The sequence below is a fragment of the Cololabis saira genome, chromosome 6, assembly GCF_033807715.1.
Source record: "Cololabis saira isolate AMF1-May2022 chromosome 6, fColSai1.1, whole genome shotgun sequence".
In the NCBI taxonomy this organism is placed as follows: domain Eukaryota; kingdom Metazoa; phylum Chordata; class Actinopteri; order Beloniformes; family Belonidae; genus Cololabis; species Cololabis saira.
The window spans coordinates 44,017,834-44,030,891 of record NC_084592.1 but is presented as its reverse complement, the minus strand read 5'-3'; the positions used below and the strand labels follow the sequence as shown (position 1 = coordinate 44,030,891).

The 13,058-nt window shown below is 36.4% G+C and overlaps 2 protein-coding genes across 2 annotated transcripts in view; one reads left to right on the top strand and one right to left on the bottom strand.

The window, feature by feature from the left end:
• LOC133446216 (beta-galactoside alpha-2,6-sialyltransferase 2-like) overlaps nucleotides 1-10,940 on the top strand; it is a 92,160-nt gene extending 81,220 nt beyond the window's left edge. The window contains exon 7 of the mRNA XM_061724169.1: nucleotides 6,970-10,940. Coding sequence (XP_061580153.1) covers nucleotides 6,970-7,217 — 248 coding nt within the window. The 3' untranslated portion in view covers nucleotides 7,218-10,940. The remainder of the gene's footprint in view (nucleotides 1-6,969) is intronic.
• LOC133446219 (parapinopsin-like) overlaps nucleotides 1,448-13,058 on the bottom strand; it is a 98,001-nt gene continuing 86,390 nt past the window's right edge. Inside the window, exon 4 of the mRNA XM_061724172.1 lies at nucleotides 1,448-2,122. Coding sequence (XP_061580156.1) covers nucleotides 1,940-2,122 — 183 coding nt within the window. The 3' untranslated portion in view covers nucleotides 1,448-1,939. The remainder of the gene's footprint in view (nucleotides 2,123-13,058) is intronic.

Genomic DNA, 13,058 nt, shown 5'->3' with positions numbered 1-13,058 from the left:
TCTGAACGAGAAACCCAAGGAAATGGCTGATGGTTCAAACCAGGGGTCGGTAAACCCAAAATGTTAAAGAGCCATATTGGACCAAAAACACAAAAAACAAATATGTCTGGAGACAGAAAAAATAAAAGTCTTGTATAAGCCTTAGAATGAAGGCAACACATGCTGCATGTTTCTAAATTAGTAATAACTGGGGGAAGATGTTTTTTTCATTATGCACTTCCAGAAAAAAAGTCAAAATGTTGAGAAAAAAGTCTAAATGTCGAGGAAATAGTCAAAATTTCATGAAAAAAGTCGAAATGTCGAGAAAAAAGTCGAAATTAATGTTGAAGTACAATCTCGAGAAAAAAGTCAAAATGTTGAGAAAAAGTCAAAATGTCGAGAAAAAAGTTGATATTTCGAGAAAAAATTTGATATTTCGAGAAAAAATTTGATATTTCGAGAAAAAAATTTATATTTTGAGAAAAAATTTGAAATGTCAAGATTAATGTTGAAGTACAATCTTGAGAAAAAAGTCGAAATGTCGAGAAAAAAGTCGAAATGTCGAGATTAAAAAGGAAAGGAAAAAGGAAGAAAAAAAGAGAAAAAAAAGGAAAAAGAGAAGAAAAAAGAAAATAAGAAAGAAAAACAAAAAAGGAAAAAAGAAATAAAAAGAAAAAGAAGAAAAAAGGAAAAAAAAAATAAAAAAAGAAGAAAAAAAAGGAAAAACATTTTTTTGAAAAAGCTCCAGGAGCCACTAGGGCAGCGCTAAAGAGCCGCAAGAGGCTCTGGAGCCGCGGGTTTCCGACCGCTGGTTCAAACGAAGCGGCTGAAGAAAATAACAGAGCTCTAAAGTTTCACTCCTTTCGACAACTTCACACACTCTCAGGCCACACGTGGCATTTCTCACGCTGAGAAATTAACTGCACCGCACAGTAACTCCAGTAACTCTGTCTCGAACCAATCAGCCATTTGTTGTTGTTGGGTAAAGTCTGAGTTTCAGGTTCAAGCGCTTCATTAATGCGTAGCAGAAGTTATAACACACTCTTAACCGCAAACGGGGACACAAACCACCACCATTCAGGCGGCCAATTTCATGCTAAATGTGTCTTTCTTTATTAAATTTTTTTTTTGTTTAGAGCAGAATGAGACCAATTCTGTCAATAATAACAATAATAATGAATACAGCACACAGACAAATTATTTAATATATCATGAAAATTGTGAATAGACAACGGCCACTACAGTGTTTTTCTTTGTTATAGAATAAATAAAACAGTGTATTTGATGAAGTAAAATTTGTCGTGCATTTATCGTTATCGAGGTAAAACTGCCGGATTTATCGGATATTGATTTGAGGTCGTATCGCCCAGGTCTGGTCTCACCTGCAACCCGTCGGGTCCAGGTGAGATTACGTCACCTGTGGAGGAAACTAAAGGCAAGAAAGACGAGGGGGGGGGGGGGGTTTCTGTGAGCAGCCGGATAATAATCAGGTCCATGAGCCCAGGAGACGGCAGCTGCTCGGCGTTTTAAACAATTCTGCAGAAAGAAACAAGTGCTCCCATGTTCACCGCCGGGCGGGTTTCACTTGAAGCTGCACATCAAAGATTGTTCGTTTGTTTTCTGCTCTGACGAAATGAATGAGAGAAAGAGAGAATCCCTGCAGACGGGCTCCGAAATCTGGGGGAGGGTCTTCAGAAGAGACGAGGAAAAAACAATCACATAGCTGCAACGTTTAAGATCCGGGAGAACGTCGCGCTCCGATTGGACACATGCACATCTGTGAGCGCTTCCGTCTTTATAAATAAATACACAAATCCATCAGAAGGACCGAAGCCGACGTCCTGGCTGCAGTCTCGCTCCGGGTGGCCGGACAGGAGCGACGCCGGTTCCTCTTTGGGGGCTTGTCCGGGATGTCCTTGGGGGCTCGTCCGGGATGTCCGGGGTGTCTGGGATGTCCGGGTCAGGCGGTGGCGTCGAGGGTCGGCTGGGCGGCCGGCGTGACGCTGTTGGAGATCTGGGCCACCGTGTTGGTGTAGACTCGGCGGTTCAGGGGGATGACCGTCGTCTTGGACGGCATGGACGTGTTGCCGTTCTCCGACGACCAGTGGTGGCAGTGGAAGAGGATCAGGAAACACCTGTAGAACTGGGAGGGAAGAGCGGACAGGGTTAGCAGAGCAGCGGGGGAGGCTTCAGCGAGTTCATGACTGTTTTCTCAGGTTTCTGTGAAGAAAAACAGAGTTTAGTTCCAAAATATCCAAAGACCAATCAGTAGCAGAATGTTTAAAGCCGCTTCACGTGGCGGTTCCCCGTCTGACCACATGGGGGCGCTCTGATCCGCTGGCGCCGCTGGTCTTTTTATTCCCTCGCCGGCTCTGTTTCTTACGGAATTAGGGCCATGCAGGAGAAAAAATATTTGAGAGGGGAAGATTTTTTTTTTGTGCACTTCGAGAAAAAGGTCGAAATGTTGAGAAAAAAGTCGAAATGTCGAGATTAATGTTGAAATACAATTTCGAGAAAAAAGTCGAAATGTTGAGAAAAAAGTCGAAAAGATGAGAAAAAAGTCGAAATGTCGAGATTAATGTTGAAATACAATTTCGAGAAAAAAGTCGAAATGATGAGAAAAAAGTCGAAATGTCGAGATTAATGTTAAAATACAATTTCGAGAAAAAAGTCGAAATGTTGAGAAAAAATTCAAAATTTCGTGAATAAAGTTGAAATGTTGAGAAAAAAGGCGAAATTTTGACTTCATTCTTGAAATTGTACTTCAACATTAACATTAACTCGACATTTCCACTTATTCTCGACATTCCCACTTTTTCTCGACATTTGCACTTTTTTCTCGAAGTGCACAATAGAAAAAAATCTTCCCCTCTCAAATATTTTTTCTCCTGCCTGGCCCTAATACTCTTCCGTAGTTTCTTTACAAATTGATTTATTTAGTTTTTAATAATTCACCACTCACATTTCAAGTTTTATCGATTTAAAAAAAAAATTAAATATGTTATTTATTCACAACCCTGTTTGACGTATTTTTTTAAGCAGACTTTCTACTGTTTTCATATTTTTTTTACTGTTTTATGAAATTTGAGTTTATTTGAATGTAAAACTAATTTGCTTACATGCAATTTATACATTTCATTAATGTTTTTTTATAACTATATGGCTTACATTTTAAGATTAAGATTCCCAGAATATTCAGATTTTTTGAGATAGGATATTTGAGTTTTCTTAAGCTGTAAGCCATGATCAGCAATATTAAAATAATAAAAGGCTTGCAATATTTCAGTTGATTTGTAATGAATCCAGAATGTATGACATTTTTGTTTTTGTAATTGCATTACAGAAAATCACAATATTCTAATTTTCTGAGACAGTCCTGTATGTCGTGTTTGATGGTTTGTTTCACTGTGATTGCATGAGCCTGACTCTTGGTGCTCCCTCGTGCCCAGGTCATCGTTGTAAATGAGAAACTGTTCTCAACTGACCTACCTGGTTAAATAAAGGTTAAATAAAATGAAATAAATAAGAGCAGCGGCGTGCAGGCGGAGCCGCGAGCAGAATAACAATCAGCCGCGGGCTGATCAACAGAAGCAGCGGCCGCGGGAGGCCGCGGGAGGCCGCGGGAGCGGCACGGCAACAAAAGAGAGGCAGTTAAACATACGTGAGCCACGCGGCGCACGTGCCGCTGCCAAAACCCAATCTTCATATATTATGTCTCCCGGCCGGTTTTCTTTCATCTCCGCCTGAGGGAGGCTGCAGCCGAGCGCACGTGATGTTTTCCTGCACAACTGAACTTCACATGAATGTTTAAAAGCTCTTTCTGCGGCCGAGCGGCTCCGATCACCGGAGAGTTCAGACGCTTTGGTTTTTTCTGGAGATTCATCAGATGTGGAGAAGTTTGTTCAACAGGTGGCAGGTTTACTATGGAGCCAAATCAAGGCCAAAAGTTTTGCTAATTTGAAAATAAAATTTGAACCTGAAAATTCAAGTTTTGATCATGAACATATTTTTTTAGTTTCAATTTTTTTTTCAGGATCAGATCTTTTTTTTCAGTTTCAGATCTTTTTTTTCAGTTTCAGATATTTTTATTTCAGTTTCAGATCAAATTTTATTTTCAAATTAGCAAAACTTTTGGCCTTGATTTGGCTCCATAGTTTACCCACTAAAACTTTCATTATAAACTCGAAGGTAACGGGGAATAACACACTTTGAGGACTCTTTTGAAATACAAGACATCATGAAACATCAAATCGGAGAACTTGGGGACGTTTAGTCTCCCTGCAACTTATAAGAGCAGCGAGTCCTTGAAAGCACATTTAGCATCATGAGACTAAAATATGTTGTTGTGCAACGCAACCAGGGTTTGTCAACGTTACAATTATGTCTGTTGTGTGTTGCTTAGCAACAAGCGTCCAAAATAAACATTTTTAAGAAAATATAAAGTTAAATATCGCAAAAAACTGTAATAATTGGCACATTTGAGGTTTAATAACCATTTATTCCCTAAGCAAAACCAAGTTCTTGAAAAATTTGAATGATGTCTCGAACGATAAAGTTTGGCCGAGCAATAAACAGCCGGATTTGTTTTTGCCATTTGCTTTTTTGGCATGTAGCGTTGCCAGGGTAACACTTTTGACTTTTGAGAAAAGTAATCTGTGAAGGCTTTTCTCCGGTAAACGGCGGCGGGAACGTGCTAACGAGGTTTCATTTTGGCTCCAATCTAATTTTATTTGTGACCAATCAGCAGCAGAATATTCAGAATATTCATTCCATGTCCGACCACATGGGGGCGCTCTGACCCGATGACGCCGCTGGAAACGGTCTTTTTTTTCCCTCGTCGGCTCTGTTTGTTTACAAATTGATTTTAGTTTTTAAGATTTCATCACTCACGTTTAAAGTTTTAATGGATTTCTTTTTTTGTAGATTTTAAAATTTGTATTAAATATTTTATTTAATCACAACCCTGTTTGACCGCTTTTGATGTATTTTTTTAAGCAGACTTTTTCCTTTTTTTCATATATCTTTTATTGTTTTATGTATTTTGAGCTTATTTGAATGTAAAGAATGTGAATATATATATATATATATATATATATATATATATATATATATATATATATATATATATATATATATATATATATAACTATGAATCTATATTATTTATATATACTGTATGTATATATTTAAGCGTCTGAGATCTTTTAAAAGCGCTCTATTACTAAAATTGTTGATTATTATTAATATTATTATTATTATATAATAAATATAATAAATAAAAATAATATAATAAAAAATATATAATAAAATATATATACATATATATTTTTTATTATATAATATATTATATTTATATTATATTTATTATTAATATATTATATTTATTATATAATATATATTTTTTATTAATAATAAAAAAATATATATAATAAAAAAAATACAATAAATATAAATCCTATAATTCTGCCTTGACCCACTAGAGGCGAGTAATAGCAGTCTAGGCAGGATGGAGATGCATGTAATGTCTGCCAGGCCCCCCATACAAATGCATAGGTTTCTGTTGCCATGGTAACAAGCCCCATAGCATAGATTTCCTAAAACCCACCTGAGCCCATTTAACCGGTGGGTTCATCTCTCCGTCTGCACATCTCACCTCCCACGAGCTTCTCTGAGCGACCAGAGCGCCTGAACTCTCCGACCCCGAGCAGAGCAGAGCGGCGAGCGAGTCTCCGTCTCCGGCGGTCGAACCAGAGACGTTTTATAAACTTTACCCCCCACTACGGTTGTGTTTCCTGTATCTGTGTCACGTGACTGCCACGCCCCTTTAGGAGACTAACAGCAGGTCCTGAGTCTATTGAGTCCTATGGGAAAAGTGAACGTGAGCACAGATTATTACCAATTCCTTCTCCCCATAGTAACCTAAGTAAATATGGGACCCATTTTCCAAAAGCCACAAACCTTCTGAACATTCTGACACCAAAATGGCAATTTTCAGACCGACAGATTAGGAGAAAATGAACTTTGTTTGAGACCTGTCTCTGTCTGAGCAACACAGTCTCGCCAGATTTGTCTCTCATAGCTAATAATATGATAATAATAATACATAGCTCTCCTCTCTGGTGCTGATTCAGAGATTCAGAGTCGTTCCCTTTTTTTTCTTCTTTTTTTCCCCTTTTTTCTTCTTTCTTCTTTTTTTTGTATTTTTCCTTCTTTTTTTCCTTTATTCTTCTTTTTTCTCTTTTTCTTCCTTTTTCCTTTTCTTTTTAATCTCGATATTTCGACTTTTTTCTCGATATTTCGACTTTTGTCTCAGCATTTCGACTTTTTTCTCGACATTTCGACTTTTTGAGAGAACTTATATTTAGAAAAAACATAAATTGCATGTAAGTAAATTAGTTTTACATTCAAATAAACTAAAAATTCATAAAAGAATTAAAAATATGAAAACAGTAGAAAGTCTGCTTAAAAAAATGTCAAACAGGGTTGTGAATAAGTAAAATATTTAATAAAAAAAAATAATCGATAAAACTTGAAATGTGAGTGGTGAATTCTTAAAAACGAAATAAATCAATTTGTAAAGAAACTACTCTGCAGGAGAAAAAATATTTGAGAGGGGAAGATTTTTTTTATTATGCACTTCGAGAAAAAAGTCGAAATGTCGAGATTAATGTTGAAGTACAATTTCAATAATAAAGTCAAAATTTCGCCTTTTTTCTCGAAATTGTACTTCCACATTAATCTCGACATTTCGACTTTTTTCCTCGACATTTCGCCTTTCGCCTTCATTCTAAGGCTTATACAAGACTTCATTTTTTGCGGCTCCAGACATATTTGTTTTTTTGTGTTTTTGGTCCAATATGGCTCTAAAACATTTTAGGTTGCCGGCCCCTGCTCTACAGTATCTTTGTTCGAACGTTTGGGTGTTTCTACGCGTTCAGCGAGTGTTTTTTTTCCGGGGCCTGACCTTCTTCCTTGCGTTTTTGTGTGCAGGCATCCTCCTGATGATGGCGCTGTGCGAGCAGGTGCACGTGTACGAGTACATCCCCTCCAAGCGGCAGACGGACCTGTGCCACTACCACGAGCACTACTACGACGCGGCGTGCACGCTGGGCGCCTACCACCCGCTGCTCTACGAGAAGAGCCTGATCCAGCGCATCAACGCCGGCCCCGAGGCCGAGCTCTGGGAGAAGGGCAGGGTCACCCTGCCGGGCTTCAGCACCGTCGACTGTGCCGTCTGAGACACCAGATCCTGCCTCGCCCACACACACACACACACACACACACACTCCGAGGGAGAGGTGCAATAAAGCCGCTGCAGACCAGGAGGCTGGAGTTGGACCCACGCAGAGCATAAGCCATAGCTCCCACCGCCCCCCCGGGGGGGAATCAGCGGCCAGGATTCATCGTCTGAGAGCTGGGAAAATAAAAATAAATACAACAAAACTCTGCTTTAGCTGAGCCACGTTAGCGGTGGAGCTAACTGACGTACAGTAGCACCAGATTCGTGTTTTAGAATAAAAAAAAAAAAGTTTCAGTAACTGGATGTGTTTAGTACGACGGAGTATTAGGGCCAAACTAAGACAAAAAAAAGGGAAATTACGAGAATAAAGTCATAATATAATGAGAATAAAGTCGTAAAAATGACGTGAATAAAGTCGTAATGGAATAAAGTCGTAATAGAATAAAGTCGTAACATTACAAGAATAAAGTCGTAACATTACGAGAATAAAGTCGTAACATTACGAGAATAAAGTGGTAATTTACGAGAATAAAGTGGTAATTTACGAGAATAAAGTGGTAATTTACGAGAATAAAGTGGTAATTTACGAGAATAAAGTCGTAACATTACGAGAATAAAGTCGTAATGGAATAAAGTCGTAACATTACGAGAATAAAGTCGTAACATTACGAGAATAAAGTCGTAATGGAATAAAGTCGTAACATTACGAGAATAAAGTCGTAAAATTACGAGAATAAAGTCGTAATAGAATAAAGTCGTAATATTATGAGAATAAAGTCGTAATATTATGAGAAAAAAGTCGTAACATTATGAGAAAAAAGTCGTAACATTATGAGAAAAAAGTCGTAAAATTACGAGAAAAAAGTCGTAAAATTACGAGAAAAAAGTCGTAAAATTACGAGAAAAAAGTCGTAAAATTACGAGAATAAAGTCGTAAAATTACGAGAATAAAGTCGTAAAATTACGAGAATAAAGTCGTAAAATTACGAGAATAAAGTCGTAAAATTACGAGAATAAAGTCGTAACATTACGAAAATAAAGTTGTAATATTACGAGAATAAAGTCGTAACATTACGAAAATAAAGTCGTAATATTACGAGAATAAAGTCGTAAAATTACGAGAATAAAGTCGTTATAGAATAAAGTCGTAATATTACGAGAATAAAGTCGTAAAATTACGAGAATAAAGTCATAATAGAATAAAGTCGTAATATTATGAGAATAAAGTCGTAACATTATGAGAAAAAAGTCGTAACATTATGAGAAAAAAGTCGTAACATTATGAGAAAAAAGTCGTAAAATTACGAGAATAAAGTCGTAAAATTACGAGAATAAAGTCGTAAAATTACGAGAATAAAGTCGTATATTACGAGAATAAAGTCGTAACATTACGAGAATAAAGTCTTAATAGAATAAAGTCTTAATATTACGAGAATAAAGTGGTGAATATCTTGTGAATTTAGTATATATTATACATTACAACTTTATTCTCACAACATTATGACTTTATTCTGGTAATTCCATGACTTTATTTTCGTAATTTCCATTCTTTTTTTGTCTTAGTTTGGCCTTAATACTCCGTGGTAGTTTCGGTCGTGTGTAGTCCGTGTTTTGCAGTAATAAGGGCGGTCCTCCTCCTCCTTCGCCGAAAGGGAACGCCACTGTCTTTTTTTAAACTGCTGAATGTTGGAAATAAAACAGGTTTTTAATCCACACGCGTGTGCAGGAAACGCTGCAGGTCAAAGGTCAGAGACCCGGCGCTGCACTCTCATTACTGTACATATCCTCCAGCGGAACGGGGCGTTTTTTTTTGCTCGTCACGAGGGTTTGATGTCCGACTACTGATGCTGACGAGCGTCGTCATGGTTACTGTCCTGTGCACACTGACTGTCCGGACTGACGCAGAGCAGCTGATCTCTCTCCAGCGATGGACTTCCTAACTGCCGAGGCAATCACCCCATCCCTCGTTTGTTCTGTTGGTTTTTATCGTCGTGCTGAATTCACTCCTTTTAGGGCTGGGCGATATGGACCAAAAGTCATATCTCGATATTTTCTAGCTGAATGGCGATACTCGATATATATCGATATTTTTTCTGTGCCATAATTGGGGTTTCCCCCAAAGCATTATAGCATAGCATCTCTGTTAGCATCTCTGTTAGCATCTCTGTTAGCTTCATTTTTTCTGAGGCAAACCCTTAAAAAACAGTCAGTTTTAATACAAAGCCTCGTGCCAAATGTCACACAGGTTCCTTTATTAACAGAGGTCTGCACAATATCAAAATGTATAAAACAAATGAAATAAAAATAAACTGCCTACATATATAGAATAAAAATGCTTCTTGAATAAAATAAAACAAATATCCCTTTCCTGCATAACAATTAAATTAAAATACACTGCAATTAATACAATGTAGACAGTAACAGGCAGACTTTTCCACTGAGTTTGACAGTTGTGCAAATAAAACATTTGTGCAAATCTCAAATAAAACATTCAAGTCAATTTGTCACAAAATAAGCTATATCAAAATCATTAAAAAAAAAAAAAATCATAAAAAAAAAATATATATATATATATATATATATATATATATATATATATATATATATATATATATATATATATAAAATGTATGCATTTTCCCATAATTTCAAGCGGAATGATACTAGCAAAACAAGAATATTCAAAGTGTATTTCAAATGCTTTATTGCAGCAATATCGCTGCAGAACAAAGAAAATGCTACATTTAGTCTGGGCTACCTCACCCATCAGACCATCTACACTGCAAAAATTCAAAATCTTAAGAAGAATATTTGTCTTATTTCTAGTTAAAATGTCTCATTTTTAGTAAAAAAAAAAATCTCATTACACTTAAAACAAGACTCATCACTGGAAAAAACAACAATTTTCACCTGTTTCAAGTAGATTTTCGCTTAAAATAAGTAGAAAAATCTGCCAGTGGAACAAGATTTTATATATATATATATATATTTTTTCGAGAAAAAAAAAAATATATATATATATATATATATTTTTTTTTTTAATAATCGATATAAACGATATTGTCTCATACCATATCGCGTTTGAAAATATATCGATATATACTAAAATCTCGATATATCGCCCAGCCCTAACTCCTTTTTATTGAATGTAACTTTAACCTCTGCGTGTCGAGGTTTGAATCCTCGCCGGAGCTCATTTCTGCCGTTTCATATTCCCCTGAATCCTCTTGATATTAGTCTCAGAGCGGAGGATAAACACAGGAATCTGGGCTCGTATTAACCCAGATTTGACCCTTGACCCCTCGCGTTCGAGCTCCGGAGGGTTCGGCTCGACACGGAGAGCAAGGTCTTTGTGGGTTTATTGCCTAAAACAGATTTTATTACGATAAAAATGTCCGTTTGCCTTTTTTAGAGATTTGGTGAAAGATGCCAAAATGTGTCATAAATGTTGATTTTTAAACATTTTTGGATGTGAAACGATGACTTTTAGTGGTGGAGTAGAAAGAAACTGTTAAGTGAAGTAGAGATTATACGGAGATACGTTTTAGTGTAAGTAAGTGGAGAAGCATGATGTGAACTTTTTAAGCCAGACTGTAAATAATCAAAAGAAAACGAGCCACTGTTTATACTTTTATCATGTTTGGTGCCAGTTTTCAGACTTTTCTTTTTTTTTTTCATTTTCTTTTTTATTGGCAGTGCTAATAAAATAATTTAAATTGTCTCCTAATAAATTTTGTGAATATTCAATAATGAAACTCTGGTATCCAGATACGTCTTTTTTCTGGGAGATTTCTGGGCGGGGCTTAAGCTGGACCCAATGATGTTACAAGTACATTAGTTAAACTAAAGTAATCTACGTCCACCTGTTCAAACGTGAAACTGCTGCTGACAGTAAGACAGGATTTTATAATGTTTCTTTTTTAAACTATGGTCTCAGCCGTCGCGGTTCTCTTCCAGCCACCGACTTGAGCCGTCTCTTCAGTTGTGAGTAGGGTCGCCACCCGTCCCGTAAAATACGGAATTGTCCTTTATTTGAGAAAAAAATGTTGCGTCCCGTATTGAACTAATACGGGACACGATTTGTACCGTATTATCATTAACTTTTACACCATATTCTAGTTGAATTATTGAAATAAATTAACTTTTACACCATATTCTAGTTGAATTATTGAAATAAATTAACTTTTACACCATATTCTAGTTGAATTATTGAAATAAATTAACTTTTACACCATATTCTAGTTGAATTATTGAAATAAGTTAACTTTTACACCATATTCTATTTGAATTATTGAAATAAATTAACTTTTACACCATATTCTAGTTGAATTATTGAAATAAGTTAACTTTTACACCATATTCTAGTTGAATTATTGAAATAAATTAACTTTTACACCATATTCTAGTTGAATTATTGAAATAAATTAACTTTTACACCATATTCTAGTTGAATTATTGAAATAAATTAACTTTTACACCAGATTCTAGTTGAATTATTGATATAAATTAACTTTTACACCATATTCTAGTTGAATTATTGAAATAAATTAACTTTTACACCATATTCTAGTTGAATTATTGAAATAAGTTAACTTTTACACCATATTCTAGTTGAATTATTGAAATAAATTAACTTTTACACCATATTCTAGTTGAATTATTGAAATAAATTAACTTTTACACCATATTCTAGTTGAATTATTGAAATAAATTAACTTTTACACCATATTCTAGTTGAATTATTGAAATAAGTTAACTTTTACACCATATTCTAGTTGAATTATTGAAATAAATTAACTTTTACACCATATTCTTCACCTGTAGGCTATATTATACATCTGGGCTGATGTGGACATACATAGCATAGGAGGATATTTCAGTTGCTATTATGGTTGTCTGTCTCTACAGTCATGCAAGTTCAATGCTATTAAAGCACTTTAAACTTTAAATCAAAGCATTTAGTTTTTTCATATAAAATAAACACATTTTTATTCAGTTTAGAAGTTTTGGGGCTTTTTTTTGGCTCCTGCGCTGCTGAAATCAGGGCATCCTTTATTTCTATTTCTGAAAGGTGGCAACCCTAGTTGTGAGTCCCGTAGAGAGACTCTCCAGTCCGGGTTACTCCAGGAACATTTAAACCTGCAGCTCGCAACATGCTTGGATCAAAGGCCCAATCTCAATTCTCCCCATTCTTTTCTTCCCTAACCCCTAAAAAAGAAGGGGGAGATTTTAGGGCACTTGAAATCTAGGGCACTTGGCCCAGGTGCCTGTCCCATTTCTCCTACTCCCCCTCGTTTTCATCCCTAACCTGATCAGGAAGCTGAGAGCCAAAAGCTGTTTTAATTTCAGCCGTAGCGCTGTTAATATGCCACTTTATTAAGTTTTAATATTTTTTCAGTTGTAAAAGTAACCGTTAAGATCCCCAACCTGGGCTCAGTTTATCCAAATAACTCCGGTTAAGAAATTTGATCCGATGTTTTCGGAGATGATAAGAGCCGCCGGTCCGGAACAGCAGCAGACGGAGTACAGACGTGATCGCCGGGTCAACCCACGCCGTCAGCCCTGGGAGAGAAACCTGCAGCTCTGTTGAGAATTACGCTGGCTGAAATAAATCATTTAGGAAGATAAATGTTGGTTTAATAGATGAAATCTATCAGTTGTAGCTACGCCTGTCAAGAAATTTGCTTCGAAAATTTAGAGATTTCTGCCTGCCGGCTCAGGAGTTTACGGTTCCGCGTTAAATCTACGCAGAGCCTACGGCGTAGGATACGGCGTACGGCACCCGTCGCTATCTTCACTTCAGCTTTATCTGAAAGTGTGTAAATTACCCAGATAACAG